We start from the raw sequence: 26,124 nt of genomic DNA, 5'->3' as shown, positions 1-26,124 counted from the left end.
TAAGGGTATTATAAGAACAATGAAAAATAGTAAGACATAGAAATGAGTATATATATGCACCTGTAAATATATAGCATTTGTAAATATGTGAATATGTAAATAATGTTTTATGGTGTGTTAAATCAAGGACCCCTACTTTTTTGAATAGGTGCCATGGGATCTTTTATATCCATCTGATCTACCACCAGCTCAAGCAGATGTGACCTCAGTTTAACATTTCATTTGAAGAATGACACACTCAGGAGTGCAGCATCCCCCTTATGATGAACTTTTGCACCTTGTTGATGGTGCGTAGAGTCAGGTGTGCCACCTCATTTTGCCTCACATCAGTCACTTGATGACACATAGCATATTCACTTCATTAACAAAATGACTGCTACTAACTTGGCTGTGATACGTATTTAGTCCTTTACCCATCATCTCATTTCTATGCTGAACCTAATATATAGCCAATAAGCTTAAAACAGTGTCATGCTAATCCATCTGTGTTAGTACAGTACCATGTCATTATAGATCTTACTGAATATCCCTCATTGTTTTGAGATTCTCAGCATATCTTTTCTTAATCTGTGGTAAAATGTCTAAGGAGCTATCACCCTCAGAAGAATAAATTGCTGTTTCACAGTTAACAGTAAAAGATGGTAGTGCATTTTCCAGTTGATTAGTCATAAAAACAGGCAGCATATTATATAAATATATACAAGTTCCAGTTTCTGCACTTCATCTACAAGTGTTTCAGTATATAGATTTCAAAGTATTTTGCTGTCAAGATTGTTACACACATTCTTATAAGTTTATAGAATATTCATTTGCTGACCTCCTGTAAATGTAATTTTTATGGCCGCAGTAATTTATAAAGGGAGGGTATGGAAAATGGTTAAGGTCTTCACCTCATAATACTAAGTATAGGGTTTGATTCTGATCTAGGATTATTGGCTGGGTGTAAAATGGTCCTTCGTGGCAGTTAGCCTAATATTCACCCATGAACTTATTAAATGTATTAATATTGGTCATTTTTATTAACAACCAGCTTGTGCTTCATAAACAAATCAATTACAATAAAATATGCTTCATTGCTAAATCAATTACTTTAAAAACCTTTTCCTGCAGCTTTCTGTTTAGTTTATTGATATTTGTAACCATTGAATACAATGAAACATGAAATGTATAAATATAATCAAGTAGCAGTATCACATCAACTGCAATGGACAATAATGTTTTCCTTGGGCATCATACCTCAAGTCATTAATAAACAGAGTAATAGAAGCACCCCCAGGCATGATCTCTCTTGGATACCACTGAAGATATTAACTTCCTCAGAAATCAAATGTCACACAAATATATTTGTTTCCTCCCAGTAATACTGTTGGGAAGTATAGATAACTATACACCTTATCTGTATTAAAGAAAATAAATTGAGTTGTGGCAATGATAAGAATTCATAGTAAGGAAATACAGTGGATATAAAAAATGTACACACCCTTGTTAAAATGCCAGGTTTTTGTGATATAAAAAATGAGAAGACAATAAAGCATTTCAAAACTTTTCCCACCTTTAATGTGACCTATAACCTGTACAATCCAATTGAAAAACAAACAAATCTGTTAGGGTAAAAATATTAAAAATAAAAAAAAATGTACAATAAGCTGATTGCATAAGTGTGCACACCCTTAAACTAATACTTTGTTGAAGCACCTTTTGATTTAATTACAGCATTCAGTCTTCCTGGGTAGGAGTCTATCAGCATAGCACATTGTGACTTGGCAATATTTGCCCACTCTTCCTTGCAAAAGCACTCCAATTCTGTCACATTGTGTGGGCATCTATTGTGCACAGCCCTGTTCAGGTCACTCCACAGATATTGTATTGGATTTAGGTCTGGGCTCTGGCCGGGCCATTCCAAAACTTTTCTTCTTGTGAAGCCATTCTTTTGTTGATTTGGATGTATGCTTAGGTTCATTGTTGTGTTGAAAGGTGACATTTCTCTTCATCTTCAGCTTTCTAGCAGATGCCTGAAGCTTTTGGGCCAAAAGTAACTGGTATTTGGAACTGTTCATAATCCCCTCCACCTTGACTAAAGCCCCAGTTCCAACTGAAGAAAAGCAACCCCAAAGCATGATACTGCCACCACCATGCTTCACCGTGTGGATGGTGTTCTCTTGGTGATGTGAAGTGTTTTTGTGGCAAACATACCTTTTGGAACTGTGGACAAAAAGTTCAACCTTGGTCTCATCAGACCATAACACATTTTCCCACATGTATTTGGGAGACTTGATATATTGTTTTGCAAAATTTTAGCTGGGAATGGATGTTCTTCTGTGTAAGAAAAGGTTTTCATCTTGCAACCCTATCTCATAGCCCAGACATATGGAGAATACGGAAGATTGTTGTCACATGTAGTACACAACCAGTACTTGCCAGAAATTCCAGAAGCTCCTTCAGCATTGCTGTAGGTCTTTTGGCAGCCTCCCTGACCAGCTTTCATCTTGTCTTTTCATCAATTTTGGAGGTACGTCCAGTTCTTTGCAAACTCACTGTTGTCCCATATTTTCTCCACTTTTTGATGACTGTCTTCACTGTGTTCCATGGTATAGCCAATGCTGTGGACTTTTTTTGTACCCTTCTCCTGACTGATACCTTTCAACAATGAGATCCCTTTGATGCTTTGTAAGCTCTCTGTGAACCATGGCTTTTGCTGTAGCTGGCAACTGAGTAAATGTCAGGAAAATCTTACTAGGACAGCTGAACTTTATTTGGGGTTAATCAGAGTCTCTTTAATTGATGGCAGGTATGTACCCAAGAAGACTGAATGTTGTAATTAAATCAAAAAGTGCTTCAACAAAGTATTAGTTTAAGGGTGTGCACACTTATGCAATCAGCTTATTGTATGTTTAAGGGTGTGCACACTTATGCAATCAGCTTATTGTACGTTTTTTATTTTTTATATTTTTTTCCCCTAACAGATTTGGTTGTTTTTCAATTAAATTGTACAGGTTATAGGTCACATTAAAAGGTGGGAAAAGGTCTGAAATGATTTATTCTGGTCTCATTTTTATATCACAAAAACCTATCATTTTAACAGGGGTGTGTACACTTTTTATATCTACTGTATATATACACTGTGTATTTTTTTTATTTTTTATTTATTTAACATTTGTTGACCGGGAAAGTCTGACTAGGTTCCACAGATCCTGTTTTCAGTGGAGGCCCGGGGAGAAATGCTCCAGTATTTACATGTTTTTTGTGAATATCGCAGAATATATTATGTTCATATACTCCAAAATGTCAAAATATGGTAGTATAAAATATTGTAATAAATGTATAAATAGACTTATACCTAACAGTTACATACAAACAGTATTTTTGGTTTGCATAAATATATTACATCACTACACATATGACAGGAAATCACAGAGAAAACAGTTACTCTAGCAGCCATTTATAGCAATCAACAATATTTTTAAGCTACAGATATACACAAGTGGTTTGTCTTTTTACAGGTTATGCATGTCCTTACTAATGAAACAAAATGTATCTTAAGAATTATACATGATAAATATGTGTTGTGGCTCCTTTGAAGATAATTCTATGTACATCATAAAAAACAAATTCTTTCATTTTCATAAGACTTCATGCTAATCAAGAGGTGCTAACCCATTGAATTCAGAGGCACCAAAACATGGGCAGTGCTTTCATTTGCTTTTGCTGCTCCTGCATAACTTCCATTTCTCATATGGGAATTAAGAACTGATGATGTTGTTTCTGTTCTGTAAATCTGTGCTTGTGTTTTGCAATAACCAAATCTGCTTAGCAGTATGAAAAAATCCCTGCGGAACGATTCTGTAAAAATGGCATATAGGAAAGGGTTTGCACAGGAATTAATGGGATAAAAAAGTACCAGAAGGATTTTAGATTTAGACACTGTAATGAGAGGAACTTTAAGAGAAGCAGATATAGCAAAAAATGATATAGGAGCCATACAAAGAAAATCTGTGAAGATAAGTACTGCCATGCGTTTGGCAATTTTGGTGTCACTGTTGGTGGAAACAAAGTGAGGATTTCTGACAGTAAGGTAAATTTTAATATAGCATGCACAAATTAAAATAAACGCCAGAACATTTAGTAGCAGTATTACTATAATATAGGCCTGAGAGAGCTGTGATTCTATGTCCATGGGCAAACAGATGCTAACCTTCATGTAGCTACTAACTCCAACTAGAGGTAAAAAGGCCACAGTAAAAGCAAAGACCCAGCCACCAATCATGATAAATGTGGCATGGACAAACTTCACTTTTCGATCCAGCTGCATTGCATAAGTTATAGTATGCCATCTTTCAATAGTAATTACTGTCAGTGTATAAACAGAGAGTTCACTGGCAAATACTGTAAAAAAGCCAGCTGCTCTGCAACCTGGCCCAGTCTGCCAATCTATTGCATAGTTGTAGTACTGGCTTTTAGTATGGATGTCCACAGATGCAATGAGTAATAAATAAACCCCCATGCATAAGTCAGCAAAAGCAAGATTGCACATCAGGAATCGAGGGACTGTACACTTATATCTACTAGTCAACAAAACAACTAATACAAGTGTATTTCCGACTAGGGCTAAAATGTTAATAAACCATATTAGGATTCTGAGGATATCATGTCCCATGATGTCTTCACAAGGATTGAACTCATCTGGTTTTGGAGAGCACTCCATACTTCTTTCAGAACACAGATCGTAGTCATAGTCTGATTCCTGATATGTAACCATAACGTGAAAGTGGGGCCCATTGTCCAAGTCACCTTCCAGACTGTTTTTCTGTTGTTTTGGCTCTTCTAATTTCATGGGCATTTGATTACATATAGGCAATGAAATTAACCTGAATTATAATGAGAAATAATTATTTTTTTATTTCATTGTTAAATTGCATAAGTAGCAATAAATTTGCTACATGTGCAAGAATATAATAAAAAAGGATATGGAATTACAAAGATTTAAAGTGCATTAACTGTTTATTTCTTTTAAAATCATTTTCAAAATAGATAAATGCAATTGTGAAATATAAATCGGAACAGGAAGATTTATGTTGTTTGTTAAGTCATATAGGAATATAATGAAATACAATAAATTTTGCACTTTTGGTTATTCTCTATGCTCCACATGAAGCCATTTGATACATGGATGGGAGCTAAATGAAGTTTGAGTCTCATGATTGCTGTAGTATGGAATGATGATAGGTTGGCAGTAACATGATCGTTACATACACAGAAATATAACATTCCTTATATGAATATACTAAACTTACCAACAAAAGGAGGCATCTATGGCTTCCCATCCAAGTTGCAGATAGTTCTCTCTCTACTGCTACTGCTGTCAGTACACAGAGATACCTTCTCTTCTATCAAACATCCACACCCACTTCATTCTTTCAAATGTGGTGCACACTGTACAGATTTCTAGAGAAGTACATCACTAATTCAATATCATTTTGGTAAGCATTTCCAATTAGCTTTACCCCCAGGATTCATGAAGCTTGCGCCAGGCGCATGGATAGCGTAGGCGTTATAACGCCAAATATGGCCATCAAGCGATTCAAGTACAATCCAATTCCACGTGCACTACCGGCGTACGCCAGATCTGCGCAGCTCCCGGCGTAGGTATGCTAATCACCCCATGTGCAGTGTTGCACCATGCAAATGAAGGCATATAGTGATTCATGAAGTGGTGCAGGCGTAGCGTAAGCCCACGGAAATGCAAACCAAAAAACACAGTTTACATTTTCCCAAACAGAACATCGGAGCTATGGAAGAGGGCCAGACCCAGGTATCACAATGTTAACATATGCCAATGGCGAAATACACAGCCAATGGCATAAGAAAAGATGCACAACACGTAAATAACAACATTTAATGTCATGTCCGCAGTAACGCACGGCACAACCGCAGGGCATGTGTGCGGAAGCTGTAACATAAAGAAATAATATAAAAATGTCATAAAATTGCAATGTAATAGAAATCAGGTTTACAGCATAATACACAATGGTAGGCATGGAACACCACAACCAAGGTGCAAGGGTTGCTAAGGGCTTGCGATAGTGTTCGGCGCGGTAACTATGAATTAGTAGTCAATGCCATGCAAATGAGGCAGATAATACTGAATCGCAAATGTCCCGCCGGATGAAGGTTGTACCATACGGCGCAGCAGTATAACAGGCTCAGAGGAGATACATGACATCAGCAGAGGGGTGTTCCACCATAGCAGTAAGCACATTGGAGCATTGCAAATCTGGCCTGTCCGTTGCTAAGCAAAGCTGCAGGACAGGGGTGGGGAGGAATCGTTTAGCTGAGAGCACACATGGTGGCCAAAAGCGCATGTGTACGAGGATGAAAACATACCTGAAACCCAGTAATCAAACGCACGCACCGCAAACAATAGCAGAAACAAGAAGGTCAGGGGAAGAAAAGAAGGAAATTCGGAAGTAGGGTAATTGGAGTACTAATGAGCAATCAACACCAATCAACCCACGAAGGCTAATCGACGGCAGCTGACAAGTCTGCTTGCAGAAACCTGCAAAATAGGATAGGGGAGGCATTGGAATGCAAAGAAAGGAGGGGAGGTATTGGATTGCAAAGATAGGAGACCTGACACAGCAGAGCAAAGCAAACCAACAGCAGACGGGCAGTAGCACACAACGCAAGATACGCCAGGTCCAGGAAAGTACAAATGAAAGTAGGCTGCGGGATGCACGCCAGAAAATGGTAGGTGCAACACGCAGAAATGTAAAGGGAAGGTCAAGAGGTAATCCACGGCAGGCAAATGTAATTCAGCACCAAAGGCACCACAATAGTAGTTCCGGCAGTAAAACACATAAGATAACCTGTAGCTACGATCGTACATACACACCCTATGACATCATCGGTGTTCACAGCACAATAGTATAAAGTGTGAAAGCACCCAACACACACCTGTGTATTCCCAAACACTGCACCATAGGTGTAAACACACGGGGAACTTTTAAAATGTACATATTGGGAGCTGCCATTGCTGTGATTCATCAGCATGTGTTAGAGACTGACGGTGTTGTGGAGGATGATGCAGACAACCACCGCAGGCCTCGGAGGGGAAGGAGAGTGTTCAGACCAAGGGTAACCTACCAGGGGCTACATGACCTGGAGATAGTAGAGCGTTACAGGGTGGACAGGGACATCTTACAGCAAATAGTGGAGCTGTGCCGGCCACGCCTGAGAACCAGAAACAACAGAGGGGAACCCATCCCAGTGGATACGAAGGTATGTGTAAGCCTGCGAATACTGGCCACAGGGACATCTTACAGCAAATAGTGGAGCTGTGCTGGCCACGCCTGAGAACCAGAAACAACAGAGGGGAACCCATCCCAGTGGACACGAAGGTATGTGTAAGCCTGCGAATACTGGCCACAGGTACCTTTCAAAGGCCAACTGGAGATATAATGGGTATCTCACCGGCATCAGCATCCAGGATATTACACCAGTTTCTGGATGACATGTTACCACATGCCAATGAGCAGATATACTTCCCCAGAACTCAGGAGGAGTTGGCCAGCAATATGCGCCACTTCCACTGTGTGGCACAATACCCGGAGGTACTGGGTGCGATAGACTGCACGCACATACAAATCAAGTCACCACCCAGTGAGCATGGTAGGTGCTACATAAACTGCAAGGGATTCCACTCCATCAACTGCCAGGTCATGTGCAATGCCCAGGGCATTATCATGGATGTGTGTGCTGGCAGCCCTGGAAGCTACCATGACTCCCATATCTGGCATGCCTCACAGCTGTATCAGGTATTTGTCTGGGGGGACATCCCACATGGCCATCTCGTGGGGGATGCTGGCTATGCACTGGAGCTGTGGATGATGACTCCCATCAGAAATGCACACACCCATGCAAGAACGCCATAATGAGGCACACGCACAAACCAGAATCATCATAGAGCGTGTGTTCGGGATGCTGAAATCACAGTTCCGGTGCTTGGATACATCTGGTGGAGCCTTGCAGTACTCTCCAGGCACGTGTGCCCACATCGTCATAGTATGTGCCATGCTACATAATATGATCCTGCGGAAGCAGCTGCAGCAGGGACAAAATGGTGAAGGCCCTCATAGCCCACCGCAATTGCCAAGGCCATTACAGGCACAGAGGGATTCAGACCATGAACACACTGTGCCAGCCCCAGTAGGCAGACGGAGGTGTGCCCAATATGCCTACGCCTTGGCAAAGAGGGAACGTATAGCACATATTCTGACAGTGTAGGCCCCTACAGACTGACACCTCTCCACCTGCACACACAGTAAAATGGATGGCATACAAACATGACCACCTGTAAATTGTAATGTATAGGTGGCCCAATGTGTGACTCCTACATAGGCAGCCCTCAAACATTGTAAACACAACAGCCATTGGAACATGGAATGCCAACACCTGAACAGTACATGAGTCTTAGATTTATATATATATATATATATATATATATATATATATATATATATATGTACACATATGCATATATATAATACAGATAGAAAGGGCAATAGAGGGATATATGGTGATATAGATGGATTCAGCGATATCTGCAAATATAATAGATAGTTCAACGACATTCATAACATGTTGGAAGTACAAATAAATAGGATACCGCCAACCATGGAATGTGTAACATACCGACATGCATAACCACGAGGCTGAAAGGCCGATAGAACACAGTACCAGAACAGTACATCCGCGAGTAATAGTATGATGATATGAAGGGACAGTTAATCACCGCTGCCGGTGTCGCGGTCCACCTAGATACTGTGTTCAACTGTGTCTGTGAGTGCCGTAGTCTGTGTAAGTGTGCATTGAGGGTGCCGTGTGCGTCTTGTGTGTGTGTCTGCAACATGTGTATGTTAGTGCCAAGTCAGAGGCAAATCAGTACGGTAGGTGTGGGTATAGCTAGACGTAGGCATACGGTTACTACCTGTCCCACAGTAGGAGGGACAGACCCACCCTGGGCAGGTGTGTCCTGACATAAAACAGTACAAAGGGCAAATGTCCAAGATGGTAGGACATAAATATGTCCCATATATAATGTAACAGTCGTATTTAATAGTTATGCCTGTATGTAAGAAACTTAAATGTTACATGCAATATGATAAGTAGCCAAAGTCACACAACAATAGGTATGTAGTGAGGATAAAAGTATGTGCTACCTGTGTAGTGACCGTGGCTACGTGTTGGCCTGTAAACACCGCTTTGTGTCCTGCAAGTGTCCAACAATGAACATATGAAAAGGTGGCAACCCATGGCAAACAGGCTCTTTTAACAACACAAAAACAATGACTGCAAATATCTGGGACAGAAATACAAGGGATAGCTGTCACGTACACATATCCCCTGATATATCGCTGCAATTATGGAGGTATACAAGTAGCAAGCTCACCTGCAGACAATATAGAAACCAACTGACAATGGCCCAACGTACAATCCCATAACATAAGTCTACTAACTGTTAGCTCTCTAATTAGGGATGGAGCCCACACACATATATATGGATTATGTAGAAATGCAAGGCCCACAAACCTTATATGTTACGTACAACCACCGACATCCCCCACACTAGAAACGAAAGCAATACAAACTGTAATAGCAGCACAAACATCCAGTCAGTCAATTACATCTGCAGAACCCTCAACATACCATGTGAGAGACACAATTAAAGGCGTCATGCAAAATTGCAGGCGTTGTATAATGGAACAAACAGCCATGTTACAGGTTTTGATTGCAATACTCCGTTATCAGATGTCGGGATGACAGCTACACCCACATGTTGAACCAAATACTCTACCTGTCACACACAATCCACCGGGGACATGAATCCAAACTATACTTGTCTCCATGCATAGCAGTTGCAGTTACACATAACAAAACACAATACAGACCGTCTCCCCGAAGGTAGGGCAAATAGGCAACGCCCAAGTGGAGAATCCAATTATACCCCACTGTCACCGCGTAATTGGCGAATGGAGTAGCTGCACAGCTGATATGCAAGTAATTAGTCACTCAGGAACACCAACTGGCGGGATGAATCCACATGTTTCAGGTATCGACGTATATAAGGATGACTTGCCAGACATTCAAACCGTATGCTCATACTGAATAACAGTGGAAACACTGTGAGAGAGATAGGAACGAAACACCGTAACGACAACAAGGTATGTAGAACGCCCGATATGTAAGGTTATGCATAGCATGATCTGTATTAATTAGTTTTACTGTATGTATAGCCTGGTTTGCATTAATTAAACATGTCCGCAATGCATAAAGTGGGGAAAGGTATGTATGTAGTGATGTCTTGCTGAGCATACTAACGCTTGTAGAAACTGTGCGTCCAGCAGTGTGACACAAGGTACACAGCACAGACACCACAAGGGATGCTACATGAGGGCGTTAAACAGAACAATGCCATACAACCCGCCGTCCGTGGTAGGGTATGTCCAACAAGGACGTGCCATAGCAGGGGATAGTATATGTTGATATACTGTCACAGCACACATGTGTATGGGCATATAACGTTAATGACATATGTAAGGTGGTCCCGCTGTGCAAGTATGCTTTGCATTATGGGATACTATGTGAAATATGTGTAATGTATAGTATTATAGGTAGATATGACAGATATTCTACACAGCATAACAGGCATATCGTGCATACCACAGGTATTGTCTATTGGTATGTACAATAACAGGATACATATGGCCTGTAGGTATGGGACATAGTAATAGCATGATAGCTAATCTAAATGGAAGGGCTACCAAGTAACCATGCACAAAGGACATGTAATAGCTGCACAGGTGCATAGTGGAGTACTATGCAGTCTGGCAAGTCCATGTGTAAGCACAACTACAGTGCTCACACTAGTGGCACCTCTCCAGGGTAGTGTCCTGTGAACAGCAGAGCCAGGTGTCACCTGCACCTCTGCACAGTACAGCCACTGTCGTGATCCCAGGCCTACATGTGTCTCACAACCACCAAGGGAGGTATCACATGAACAGTGCTACTGAGTGTCCCTGCGTGATGTACATAGGACTTATGTTCCACAGCATGGTGAGTGTCCGGTATGGGAATGTAACCCAGAAGCACATCCCACTCATTGTGGCGTGTGTGCACATATCCATGAGCATGTTGCTCACAGTGGCCTCTGCTTATGTCGCGTATGAGGAGTATATCCATCAATAATGTTGTGGGCATGGGCCCTGTCTGATCAGCAGAGGTCACCCCTGAGTATGTAGTATGCAAATGTGTACAGATGTGGTGTCCGTAGTGCAGCCGCATAATTAAACTGTCAGAGCTCAGTAAATGTCATGGTGTGTTAATGTTGTGGCATGTAAAGCTGTAGCTGTTGTGTAAGGTACACCCTAAATGGGGTGGTGTACCCTTGAATATGTGTAGATGTCATGAGTTCAGAGGTACAGTGGGTGCCTATGTACCAGCTACACACCCAGTACAGATAGGTGTGGCCATGTAGAAGGATATCCATGCCACAGTGGCAATACGGTAACCACAGGAGTGGGTGCGACATATGTGTGTACTGCAAACATGTACAATGTGATATGTATGTAGGGGACTACCATCCATGTGATAGTCAGTGGGTGAATGGTGTAATGCAAAGGTGATGTGCATGCACCTTGGGTCATGCAGCTTGATGCCATGAAAGTCATATTATGTAGCTGTCACAGCGACACCAGTATGGTTGGAGTCAGTATCAGCTGGTGGAGCAATCATGGTGCTTGGTATGTAGGGGTTTGAAAGCTAGGCAGGGAAAGTCCCCTGTGCCAGCCTGTTACGCAGGGAAGCATATACTGAACATGAGGGGCCCTATGACTGAGGACCGTGGTATGCCAAATGTACCTGACATGTAGTAGGTACTATGGTATGCTGGCCTCACTGTGTGTCCTGTCCATGAGCCACATAGCATAACATACTGAGACACAGGGTACGATGTGCAGGTGGATGTGTATGTTGTCAATACCAGAATGGGGAATGGTGCTGAAAGGCAATGAGAGGACAATGTAGGATGTGTGGACTCCTGTACCATCAGCAACTGCCCTGGTAACTGTATGAAAGGAGTCCACCATGCGTAGGGGCCATGCTCTGGCCTTAACAAGCCCAACCCAGGTGGCAGCAAAGGACGGGAGCCCAACAATGTCTCTGTGAATGACGTCCTTGATGATGTGCCCCATAGCCATGGAGAACAGTCCAGTCAGGTGTGTAGGACTATAGTCCCACTCGTGCAATGCGGTGCCACCTGTGTGTAGTGTGATAAATGCTGCTGTGTGCCATTCAGGGGCTACAATGTCTGAAACAAGGCTATTACTGAATATGGTGGCCTAGTGGGGAGACATGTAATTCAGAGGTTGGTGGACATCACAGCCTGGGACGTTGGAAGGTGACATGGGGCCAGTGTCCCAGGACATATAGAGTGTAGGTCAGTACTGTGTAGGTGTGACCACAGGGACACCACAATGTTCATGTATGGATTGCGGCCCCTTAGTGAGTGAGAGGGTGTACTGTCAGCATTGAATCCAACCTCCAGCATGTTGCCAACAACACCTGAGTCTGCAATGTTCTTGAGTGACTGTTGTATGTGACAGCAGATGTGGGTGCTGCCATTGAATACTGACATACCACCATAATGCCTGGTGGTACACCCCAGAATGTGTGGCGGTCATGTTTATGTAGCTAGTCTTGGAGTATGTGATGAGGGACCCTGTGGCCCCACCACAGCTGACCAGTGAGCCACCCCACACATGGGAATGTACACCACTGTGCAACAGCCTACACCTGTTGTTGTACATCATATGTCCATGGAACATGACCAACAGAGTGGCGTCTGTTATCTGGTGTGTACCATCATGGCTCTGTGTGGAATAGCATGATCCATGCAGTTGTGTACATGCTAATGAAGTGCACTGGGGTATGTGTCAGCATTTGTATGTGCATTGTCCATCTGCATGGGTGTCATGATGTTAACAACCGCTGTCAGCAGACGTCTGTAGTAGGTGTTGTAGTACACATGTACTGTGTATGCTGTGATGGGTGTGATGCCGGGATGTGGCTAACAAGGTCGATTAGCATATGTTGGGAATCCACCAATGAGGGGATACCCCAGGTGTGTAACACCAGTCACATGGTGGTAGTGTTCATGCCAAGGGTAATGTAGGTCTTGGAGGTGGTGTGTATGGGTTGATCCAGCAGAGCGGAGGGTATGACTCATGGATGTGTCGGTACATGAGTGGCTATCCCAGTGAAGTGTGGGGTAGTGTCAGTCACACATCAGTAGTAGCTGTCTGAGGCCCACTGTCCACTATACCAACATAGAAGGTATGTTACCCGTGGGGTATGATGTTGACTCTGTCGCTTGTTACAATGTGTATAGCAGTCCCGGACACAGTTAGTTGCACGTGGAGCACCTCTGATGCATTGTGCTAAGCAACTTGCCAGGATGTGTGCAAAACATAGTGGGATATGGGAACCCCTCAGCTGTGGGTGTGCCGGTCCAGGTATGTGCCTGAAAGGTATGGTCTGTCTATAACCTGTCATTGCAGGTGTGCTCTGCAGAGCCTAGAGGCAGGTCCCAGTCACTGCAGAGATGTTTGAGTGGTGCATTATAAGGTGTGCCTTGCCTGCGTGAGTCACAGAGGTAGATGCAAGCATCATGTCACATGACCCCATGTCGTGCCTGCCAGTTACCGCCCTGCCGGTGATAGTTATTGGAAACTGTGCAAGACAGGCAGTATAGAAGCAGCAAGAGCCTTACATGTGAGCTGTACTCCCAGGGCTGACAGGTGCAAGTCATCCATGCCACAGCATTGTGTTTGACCAGGACAGTCATAGCGGACAGATACCACATGCCTGTGGAATGACAATAGGAGCATAGGCAACTGTTGAAGTGACACAGTCGGTCATTGTACAGTGGTATCATGTCCGGACGAATGCAAAATGCTCCCCAGGGCTAGGCCCACACCCTCAGGGCTATAAGACTGGTGAGCTATTGCATGTCCCTGCACACGTAGTCTGTGAAGTGGCATCACAGGGCAGTCACATTAACATGGTGAATGACAGACATATCGTACCTGGTGAGGTGTGGCATGGGTGCATAGGTTATGTTGCAGAAGCAGTTACCCGACAGCAAGATGTAAGTGACTAACGCCTTGTGTAGCCTGCTGTGTGGAACTGCAGTGTGACTCCCTACAGAGTCAGCTATGACTGGTGTGTTGTGAATGTTATAACTCACTATTGGCTGTATGTGATGGGCACACATGAGTCTGTGGGCTATAAGCTGGTGATGCTGTCTTCCATGATGGGGGCTACCTCTGGTGCCTACAGTGAGTATGGAGACGTACTGCACAAGTTGTCCTTGTAGGTGTGGCCAGTGGTGTAGATCATGTGAGACTATGTGATGGGTGGGGTGTGTTGCGAATGTTACACATCCCCAAATGACTGTCAGGTGCAGTCAGGGTTGGCGACAGCATTAGCCCAGCCATAGCTGTCAGCCTCCTGTCCCCAAACTGAGGAACATTAGCCCTCATACTGTGTGACAAATGGGCAAAACGTAGAACACTTACAACTGGCTTACTAACAGTGTCAACTAGGAAGGGCATATGATGGCTAAAATAGGCTGGTCTTATGTATAAAAAATATATTCCAATGAATTAATATGATTCCCATCTATTTAGCCATGGCTAGCAGGTAAACTATTTACAACAATGAATGTGTGACAGACCCTTCCAATGTGAAACCTTGAGGAACATGCACCTTTTAGAACCCCAAATGAGGTACGTACCTCGTAATGAGGTACACCTGAGAGCTATGGGCCCAGCACGGCTGCAGAAGTGCATCCCCCACAGGCTGTAGTGCTGTATGTTGGGAGGTGAGCATTGAATGTGTACATGAGACAATTGCTCTATTGCCACATGTACGACATATCCCTCATATAGACAGGCAGTAGCATTGGTACGTGACAGTTGGACATGCCTGTATATACAACCATGTCCCACAGGATATGTGCGTTAAGTGTGTACAACAGCTGTCGTACCTTAAGCAAGCTGGGAAGTGTAGGACAGCCAGTGTACCTGTGGGAAATGGTGTGGAATGGGCGCTGTAGTAATCAGTAGCTCATGACATGCTCACAAGTTCTGAACAAGTGCCTAGCATGACCATACAATACAGATAGGGTGTTGGATAATATCAACCCACAAGTGGTAATGACAGTCATTTAGGGTGGCACCGCACTATAACCCTGCTGAGTATGGTGTGCATGTCCATGAACCAATAGCACTATAGATGTTAGCAGTACAGATGTACAAGACAGCACGGATATTTGATTACAAATACCTTTGCATGTCACAGGAGTGTTCCACCAGTGGCCTGTTGACAGACTCACAACTACAAAAGGTGCAAGAGTGACATGTGCACAGCACATCAGTGCCAGCTACAGATGAACAGGGTTAATGTGTTGTACCCCACCCTTATTGTAGCCCATACCACACAGACAAATGTTAGGCATCTGTGTATGTAAGGCTGTGAATGGCCATGACCTATCAGTATAGCTGTGTCAGTGTTGTGAACAACATACAGAATGGGCTGTGTGGGTGAGGTGTGTGACATATGTGCACAGTCTGATGGATGTTACCAGTAGTGTCACCACTAGGTGAACATCCCTGTACCCATAAACTACTACCTAGGCTGTGGTTACATTATGGACACTGTGTAAGGGATGGTGCTGTGCAGTGCACCCCCCGACATGGTGACATCTCCAGGCCCCTTAGGTAGTCATATGAGGTACCCATGTCATGTCAGGGTGCCATCCATGAGCACGGAGATCACTGGACAGGCATATACAGCACTCTGGTGACCAATATTGGATCACATACCACCTGTAAGGGGTAATGGCTATGCATGGATGTGCGATACCAGCCTTCACAATCCACACCTCCACTATGCAGCATGCTGTCTACCTTGCAGAAGGACATTTGCTACACCATGATGATGGACATGCTACATGTCCATATCCTGATCTATATGACATATGTCATGGACAGCCACCGTCCTAATACTAGGATTGCCACAGGCTGGACAGATCCCTGTGCCATATATGTGACATACTCCTGCCATACCATGCAACCCTGTCCATCAAAGCTGCACATGTCATCCCAGTCATACATGGTGTGATGGCCGCATGGTAGATGTACTATCAACTGACTAGATCAGTAATGTGGCACTGATGCAACTTGCGGTGGCACAATGGCTGTCTGTTACAGCGTGGAAACCGTGCCCGCACATGCTATGGTTGATGACCATCCCTGCGAATGTCGTCTGACTAGCCATTGTCCCATGTCTATCACATGTGCAATACAGGCGATCCGTGGCAGGATGTTGAACAGTTGTACAGTGCTGTGTAGATGTATATGGCAAAACACATGCATGTACAGGTGTCCATGCGTATGCGTGCATTGTCACTGCTCAAGTCCATTACGGCTGTGTCTGTGTTGATATGTGACATATACACAGCATCAAGGTCAACAGTAGTACCGTGGACACATCGAGGCATGTGCAGATAGGTAAGAACACAAGTGCAGGCAAATAGATATGCCCACAGCAAGACAGCATTTACATGGAGTATGAACACTATAATGAGGTGACACACATATATGGTAATGATATCCAATGCATAATGGGTGTGACATGTATGACACAAACATGGCAGTCATGTCAGTGTCATGATGATTTGCAAAGATAACTGTGCAGATGTAGTAGATGTCATAGAAATGTATGTGCAGCAGTATCTCTGTACATCTCTGAAACTGTGACCTGTCACCATCATTATGTCTTACAGATAATGCCCCGTACACGCCTCCCAGCATATACCCGCCAGGAGGATGATGTCCTCATCCCACAGCTCCATGACAACTATGACTTGTTGTTCAGCCATGTGCCACAGCATGCCCAGCAGCGGGATGACCTGTGGCAGGATCTACGCAGGAGGGTGAACGATGTGGATGGCCATAACCGCACCTACCAGCAGGTGCGCAGACACTGAACGGACTTGATAGGACATGCAAAACAGCGTGCCACTGCAATCACCAGGGAACAAGGTGGAACAGGTGGTGGGCCACCAACCCAGCCCCCACTCACACACACCGAGGAGCTACTGGCAAGTCTGGGGACACCCAGGGAACAGCATCCAGAAACACTAGCTGCCATCGTGGAGGTGGGTGTCTCCCAACCAATGAGCCTGGAGTTGCCTGGTAAGTCAGTACTGCACATATGGCTATTATATCCCATGTAGTTGCATGTGTCACTGTACATTATGTAAAGTAACAACATATGCCAGGTATGTGGACACACATGCTGCATACTACAGTATGCTACGTTGTGTATGCACACATGTGCATACTATATGCTATTATACAGGTGAATGTGTTCACATGCACAGTGAAACCTGTGGCTGTCATACAGTCATGGATAATGTTCATACTGGTGTATCACCCCTATACAGGTACCTCTGACATGCCGCACAGACATGGGTCCATTGCAGGTGAGACTGTCATCAGTATCAGGCATGTTACAGTGTAGATCTATTTGCCATGTGGCCAGTTAACACTTGCACACCTGATGTTTGTTCCAGTCATGATATGCAGGTCGCACCACCCTTCATTCACACATGCCACCCATGTGCAATATATACAAACGTAATGATACACTGACTTGAAACCACAGTACTTGTCATTGTGACATGTGTGGTCAGCTGTGCATACAATGGTGGAGGTGTTCTACAATGGAGGCATATGTAGTATGCATTGGAACAACATGTGTGGTACGCACACAGTACCACACAGTGAGCTGTGATATGGGCAGCCCACAGGTGTCACCATTGTGTCATATGCCCCTGCATTGGGTGCACACATTGTGATGTGCCACCTGACATGTCTCAGACATGTAGTGTTCTGTCTGCAATATTGTCACACTATCGCATGACCTATACCCCACATACCAAACATACAACCTGTTGTCTGCATAGCCCTGTGGATTGTGACATATCTGACATCTATGGGTGTATGTCATATGGGACAACACAGACATGTGGAAAAGATGCCCATCACACACAATTGGCCAATACATGTGCACACATGGCCATGGGGGATGGCCAGAGACATGTAGCCACACAGTACTTGGGATGTGTATACACCCTGTTGCACACTGTCCACACATGGTCCAATTATAGCCTTAGTTGACCGATTATACAGTTGATGTGGTACACTGGACAACCTAAAAGCCTGTGCACAGCTACTGGAGGTGTCACTGAAGACTACCATATACGATCTGTTGAACATCACAACTGTGTTGCAGTTATGGCTATGCAATGTGCACATATTATGCATTCTACAGCAACATAGATGCCTCATGTTGCCATGCAATGGCACAGTGTCTGTACTTCAGACTGTATAGCAATGTAGATGGCTCACACTACCCTCCCATGCTCATGCACATTTGCTAAACATGCATTCTATCTGTAGGGCATACACACAACACTGCAATGTGAAGCCCATTATGATGCTGTACATGTGTCAGGACACCATTGTGTCAAACATGTATGCATGTTAATGCACATGTCAGCAGATTACATGTCAAGGTCACATCAGCCATGTGTACTGTTATCCTGTTCTGGGCCACATGGTGTATCACGGGGATGCATGCATACTACCATGATTGTGTGAACTGCATGGCTGCTGATATGACACCTGCTTGGTGTAGTGTGCACCCCAGGGAGGTATGCTTACTAACACTATTACTGTCTGAGCTGCATGCCCTCTGCTGTATCACAGGCATGCTGCATGCCATCTGACAAATCACATGCATGGTGTGTCTGTGTTTGTGTGTGTGTGTTTGTTTGTGTGTGTCTGTGTGTGTCTGTGTTTGTGTGTGTGTGTGTGTGTGTGTGTGTGTGTGTGTGTGTGTGTGTGTGTGTGTGTGTCTGTGTGTGTGTGTGCGTCTATTGTACTTTACAGTATTTCTTTGCATTCACAGGTGATGTAGGTGCGTTAACCTCCTGCGGTCCATCCGATGTTAGTGTCCCCACAGATACTAGCGGTGATGAACATATGCATGAGGTATAGGCAGGGTTGTCAGGGGCTGAATCTGTGCCAATGGTTACCATCCCAGCTATGTCCCCCTCTTCCCCGCGCACAATTCTGCTGCCAACACATACCGCATCACCAGTGGCCATAGAGGAAGGACAGTCAGCGTCTGTTAGCGTGGAACAGGAACGTGTGGTGGCTACAGAAGGTGTGTCTACACACCATGGTGTCAGTGTAATGACTGCAGATGTGCCACACAGGCATGTGGCCGGTGCTGCTCGTAGGAGGACTTCTGGCAGACATGCACCTGCAGAACAGAGCGCAACAGCTGGTATCACCAGACGCATGTTCCAGACTGTAATGGCAGCACAGGCACGTGCTGAACGGCAGAACAGAGAAGGCAGAGGCTGAAGAGGGCTGCTATCCATACCCTAAATGACAACATCCAGGCATTGGCAAATGCTCAACAGCAGACTGCTAATGTTCTGGATAGGCGATTAGGTGAAATGGTCGGAATCCTTGACCGAGGCATGGCAATCTGTGAGCGGGAGCTGTCTGTGCTGGAACACCTGGTAGGAGTGAGTCGTAGGCCACATGGACGTAGGCCAGCAACACCACCTAGTGTAGGTCGACGTGAGCGTGCCACCTCACATGCCCGCTCCCATAGTGCCGGTAGCAGTAGCAGTGCAGCTGGTGCTGTGCTGTCAACACCAGGACACAGCAGGCCACGTGGACATGGCCCTGGACAGTCTTAGCGGGGACACGGTTCCAGCGGACATGTGTCGTTGGACAGTAGCCACTCTGTACATCCACCTGGTAGTGCCCTTGCAACCCCAGGCAGGCACAGGTCACGTGGCTGTGGACGGACACAGTGAGCTGTACAACCTGCTCTGTACAATCTGGGGCTGTCAATTATACCCCATGTAGGCATCACAAATGGCAGACCTGTGTACACACATACACGCACACAGCAAACACAACTGTAGGGCTCCACAACATCCACATGCATTCTGCACAGACATGTCCAGTCAACTCACCGGCCCTTACACACACACATGATGTTATCCATTGGTGCAGCCTATGCCCCTGGCAAACATATCACCCTGTGCATATGATGAAGCCTGTGCTGCATCCCTGTCATCCACACCATCGGTGCAGGGTTATGCACAAATATTCTGATGCACAGGGTGAACAGCATAGTGAGAGGTGTATGTAATACATGTGTATGCATAGTGAGGGATGTGTATGTTGCAGTGGTTGTGTGTGAATACTGAGAGATGTGTATGTGACATAGGTTGTGTACTGTCGACATGCACCAGTCATACCATGTAGTGCAGGTGCAGCATGCATTGTGATGTGTTCATGGGATGTGTCTCGGTTACATCTGTAGCACCATGTCGGTTGTGATACCCTGGTTCCCTCCTATGGTGTACTTGCATGTGCCTACAGGTAGCAGTGTTTGCAGTCCCCCATGTGTAACTGTGGATTACTCACAGGCACGTCTGGCAATATCAGCATGCTACATGTACCCTCAAATTGACTGTTGGACACACCAACATGACACAGATGTCCGCACATATACTGCACCTGACGCATGTGGTCGGTGCCACAGGCTACACTGGACAGAGACGTGACATACATAGCAGGACTCATTACAGGTATGGTGACATGGTGCAGGGGTTGTACACAGCGGCCTGGCCAATGATGATGTGAGGTGTCACTTGGTAGCTGGAGGCCACACTGTGCAGCAGTAGGACCCTGTAACAGTACGGGAACATGGCCACATTCACAGAGTGTACACCACTATAATGCACACCCCATAGTGTACAGGTGGGGACCCTTGCCTGTGTGGTTATCACCCTCACAGTACTATGAACCCACACGACATGTCACAGAGAAGGGACATGCACAGGTAGCCAGTATGGCTGGGAGCCATGGCATCAACAGGGTTGTGCAATGCATCACCATTACGGGTTAGTCACCACGTGGGGTTAGTGATCATTTCCCACCGTATATTAGCATACACCCTCACACCAAGCACCAGACATACATACAGACACACACACACACACACACACACACACACACACTGTGGTGACCACACATGTGTATACGGACAGCCGTGTGTGATGCACCACACCGGCCGACGTCATGCTTCCCACACTGGCATATGTACAGATCTCTACAATGGTGTACAGGGATGTATAGCAACTGGGACATATTCCCCATGATATGTGGCATCCCTGGTCACACATTCGGACACACATGGCAGTGCTGGGAATGATACACCTGCCATATGATGACACGTTTGATAGACATGCAGCGGTATTGATTGCATTATGTGTACCAATGCCATATCTGGCAGATGTGCTGCTATATGCACATGGGAGGTTGTAGGTGTTACAGGTGCCATGTGACATATAGTTGTTAACACCTGACCGCTGTGTATGCATTATGTCAGCACCGTCACGTAACAGCGACATAGCGTACTGTTTGCACATGGCATGATAGGATGGTGCATGACACAACTGTGAGCCACCCCCTGCACACATACATCTAGACAGGTGGTTCACCACGTTATGTACACACATCCCTCCATACATGCTGTTTGTATGTCACCGTATACAGGTGTCAATGATGGATCTGCATTGCGTCTGCATGTTGTAGGTAGGTGCAACTATGTTATGGACATCGGCCACTGCACATGCATGGTTGCTGCATTCACAGTACAGATGTCACATGTGTCTCCTGTTGCCATGATTGCATGCATTGCTATTGTTGGACATGTGTGTTGACATACATAACACATGGACTGCGGTATGATATCACTGGTGTCACAGGCGACCAGTACAAGGATATGTGTCCCGGTCAACAGTGCTACCCCCTGTAGTGTGAGCATTCAACAGACATGGGCCCACCTTCCATTCGTGTGTGTAGCATTGATTAGGCCAGTGTTATGTATGTGGTACATCAAAGGCTATGTATGTATGTGTTGTGTGTGCAGTCCATGCACACATCCACACAATCACATGTGTGACATATCCAGATGTGTGTTCATTGGTGTAAAGCAACAGTCAGGTGTCACAGCTGTGTAAGGGCCGTGGTATGTGTTGAGCTGACCTGTTCATGTATACTGGTATCATTGCAATGCATAACAACTGTTGGATCCCTGTTGGTACATGTGTACTCTGCACAGCTGGTGTACACTGCTGTACAGCTCAGTGGTCATGTGTCACATGGTGTTGTGGGACCGTAAGGCTGTGTAGTGATGCCCCGACAACATGGTGCTCACTTGACAGCTACAGTGTACACTGCAGTGTGTACGCATGTGACCTGCACCAGTGACAGCTGTGATGGCAGCTGTGTCTGTACAGGTCACTGCATGTGTGACCGCCCTGTGTGTGAGGACAGTTAAACCTTACTGTGCCCTTCTGTATTGTGCCCATCTGTGTGTACACTCCATCTGCATGCAAGACGGCCCTTTGCAACAGCTAAGTGTGTGAGCATGCCCAGTATGCTGTTGTGTAGATGGACACACAGTACATTCCACACTGCGCCCTTCTGTGATTAGACTCCGTGTGCATGCAAGTTGGCCCTTTGCAACTGCTAAGTGTGTGAGCATGTCCAGTACGTCATTGTGTAGATGGACACACAGTACATTCCACACTGCACCCTTCCGTGATTAGACTCCGTGTGCATGCAAGATGGCCCTTTGCAACTGCTAAGTGTGTGAGCATGCCCAGTATGCTGTTGTGTAGATGGACACACAGTACATTCCATACTGCGCCCTTCCGTGATTAGACTCCGTGTGCATGCAAGATGGCCCTTTGCAACTGCTAAGTGTGTGAGCATGCCCAGTATGCTGTTGTGTAGATGGACACACAGTACATTCCACACTGCGCCCTTCCGTGATTAGACTCCATGTGCATGCAAGATGGCCCTTTGTAACTGCTAAGTGTGTGAGTATGCCCAGTACACCGTTGTGTAGATGGACACACAGTACATTCCAAACAGACATGTGATACTAAGCGTGTGGGCATGGCCATTGACATCCTGTATAGCCATGGTGGTCATCCAGGCAACTGATGTCCATTTTCAATGTCACAATGGATGCCTACATTGAACACACTGGTTGCTCTCTCGAAGGGTGTACTGTCTGTGGTGCATCCCATATCTATTTAGTGTTGTAGTGCTCCGTAGATGTTTAGTTGGCCCGATGACAGCACTGCCGTGTTTGTGTACGTCTACCTTGGGACAGTAATATGCTTTCAGACTGCTAACTCTCTAAACAATCCCTATCGGCATCTTTGCCTTTGCGGATGATGTCACCCACCTAGAAGTATGCCTCTGGGAGTGCTGTGTTCAGTAATCACGGTAGCGTGTTCTGTAAATGCGTAATGCTGTAGTGTGTTAAAGTAGTTAGGTGTATGTTCAACTCCCGGCCCTTCCAAGTGTGTGTGTGTGTGTGTGTGTGTGTGTGTGTGTGTGTGTGTGTGTGTTTCCAGCTGCCTGGGGACACAGTAATGCTTTTAGATGCCTCACAACACATACATTCCCTATCGGCGTCTTTGCCTTTGCGGATGTTGTCACCCACCTAGAAGTATGCCTCTGGGAGTGCTGTGTTCAGTAATCTCGGTAGCGTTCTGTAAATGTGTAATGCTGTAGTGTGTTAAAGTAGTTAGGTGTATGTTCAACTCCCGGCCCTTCCAAGTGTGTGTGTGTGTGTGTGTGTGTGTTTCCAGCTGCCTGGGGACACAGTAATGCTTTTAGATGGCTCACAACACATACATTCCCTATCGGCGTCTTTGCCTTTGTGGATGTTGTCACCCACCTAGAAGTATGCCTCTGGGAGTGCTGTGTTCAGTAATCTCAGTAGCGTTCTGTAAATGCGTAATGCTGTAGTGTGTTAAAGTAGTTAGGTGTATGTTCAACTCCCGGCCCTTCCAAGTGTGTGTGTGTGTGTGTGTGTGTGTGTGTGTGTGTGTGTGTTTCCAGCTGCCTGGGGACACAGTAATGCTTTTAGATGCCTCACAACACATACATTCCCTATCAGCGTCTTTGCCTTTGCGGATGTTGTCACCCACCTAGAAGTATGCCTCTGGGAGTGCTGTGTTCAGTAATCTTGGTAGCGCATTCTGTAAATGCGTAATGCTGTAGTGTGTTAAAGTAGTTAGGTGCATGTTCAACTCCTGGCCCTTCCAAGTGTGTGTGTGTGTGTGTGTGTGTGTGTGTGTGTGTGTGTGTGTGTGTGTGTTTCCAGCTGCCTGGGGACACAGTAATGCTTTTAGATGGCTCACAACACATACATTCCCTATCAGCGTCTTTGCCTTTGCGGATGATGTCACCCACCTAGAAGTATGCCTCTGGGAGTGCTGTGTTCAGTAATCTCGGTAGCGCATCCTGTAAATGCATAATGCTGTAGTGTGTTAAAGTAGTTAGGTGTATGTTCAACTCCCGGCCCTTCCAAGTGTGTGTGTGTGTGTGTGTGTGTGTGTGTGTGTGTGTGTGTTTCCAGCTGCCTGGGGACACAGTAATGCTTTTAGATGCCTCCCAACACATACATTCCCTATCGGCGTCTTTGCCTTTGCGGATGATGTCACCCACCTAGAAGTATGCCTCTGGGAGTGCTGTGTTCAGTAATCTCGGTAGCGCGTTCTGTAAATGCGTAATGCTGTAGTGTGTTAAAGTAGTTAGGTGTATGTTCAACTCCCGGCCCTTCCAAGTGTGTGTGTGTGTGTGTGTGTGTGTGTGTGTGTGTGTGTGTGTGTGTGTGTGTGTTACCAGCTGCCTGGGGACACAGTAATGCTTTTAGTTGCCTCACAACACATACATTCCCTATCGGCATCTTTGCCTTTGCGGATGATGTCACCCACCTAGAAGTATGCCTCTGGGTGTGCTGTGTTCAGTAATCTCGGTAGCGCGTTCTGTAAATGCGTCATGCTGTAGTGTGATAGGGTAGTTAGGTGTAAGTTCGATTCCCAGGCCTGCCAGATGTGTGTGTGTGTGTGTGTGTGTGTGTGTGTGTGTGCATGCTCCCGTCCGCCTGGGGACTCAGGTTATGCTTTTAGACGCTTTGCAACACAGTTATATCCTGCTGACGTCTTTGTCTTTGCGGATGTTGACACGCACCTAGTAGAATGCCTGTGTGTCTGCTGTGTTTAGTAATCTCGGTAGCATGTTCTGTAAATGCGTCATGCTGTAGTGTGATAGGGTAGTAATGTGTAGGTTCGATTACCAGCACTGCCACATGTGTGTATGTGTGTATGTCTGTATCTCTCTCTCTATATATATATATATATATATATATATATATGTATGTATATATAATCTATTTTCTGCCCATAACTCTGCTCTTGCATGGACAGCTGACTGTTTCATGTATCGCATATTTGCATAGCTTTCACATACCAATGGGGTATGTTGCAAATCCCAACATTGTCCATGCAACGTCCGTGTTACGGGTGGTGTTACATGCCCTTACAGGCTTTTGCTGTATATCTTGGCAGACATCTATCCTTGCTGTACTCTCAGTGTACTCGTACACGCCGGAGGCTTCATGTATCATGGCCTAGTTTTGCTGTGTGTATGTCTATTTGTGCTGTGTGCATGGCTGTGGGTATGTCCCACTTTCATCATTTGTATAGGTGACACCCTATAGGTACTTCATGTAGACTGCTGTGTCATTTGACATGTCAGCACATACCTGCGGACAGTACTGAACATCCTACTGCAGCGCATTTCATACCTTCTGCGTTATCTTGCAGTCGATATTGCTGTTTCCTCACACATGTATCTGTTTCTGTTCATACCACTCCACCTCCTAGAGCAAATGTCTGGACAAGGCCTTATCTGATAGTGGGACACATAGGGGCAGTATTGAGATGTTGCTCTTACAAACGTAGATAGTTGACATAATAATAGGTTTTGCATTAGTATGGCTTTTCTGTTGGATTTGGTGTCTTAATCACATGTTTGTCATTAT

At 45.1% G+C, this 26,124-nt stretch overlaps 1 protein-coding gene across 1 annotated transcript in view; it reads right to left on the bottom strand.

Annotated features, from left to right (window-relative positions):
* Positions 1–3,199: 3,199 nt before the first annotated feature.
* LOC122792338 (follicle-stimulating hormone receptor-like) overlaps positions 3,200–26,124 on the bottom strand; it is a 222,757-nt gene continuing 199,832 nt past the window's right edge. The window contains exon 6 of the mRNA XM_044060137.1: positions 3,200–4,865. Coding sequence (XP_043916072.1) covers positions 3,650–4,865 — 1,216 coding nt within the window. The 3' untranslated portion in view covers positions 3,200–3,649. The remainder of the gene's footprint in view (positions 4,866–26,124) is intronic.

The sequence above is a fragment of the Protopterus annectens genome, chromosome 1.part2 (assembly GCF_019279795.1).
Source record: "Protopterus annectens isolate FY-2018-M chromosome 1.part2, PAN1.0, whole genome shotgun sequence".
Classification (NCBI taxonomy): Eukaryota; Metazoa; Chordata; order Ceratodontiformes; family Protopteridae; genus Protopterus; species Protopterus annectens.
Note: the sequence above shows the minus strand (reverse complement) of the source record. Positions and strands in the feature narration are given on the sequence as shown.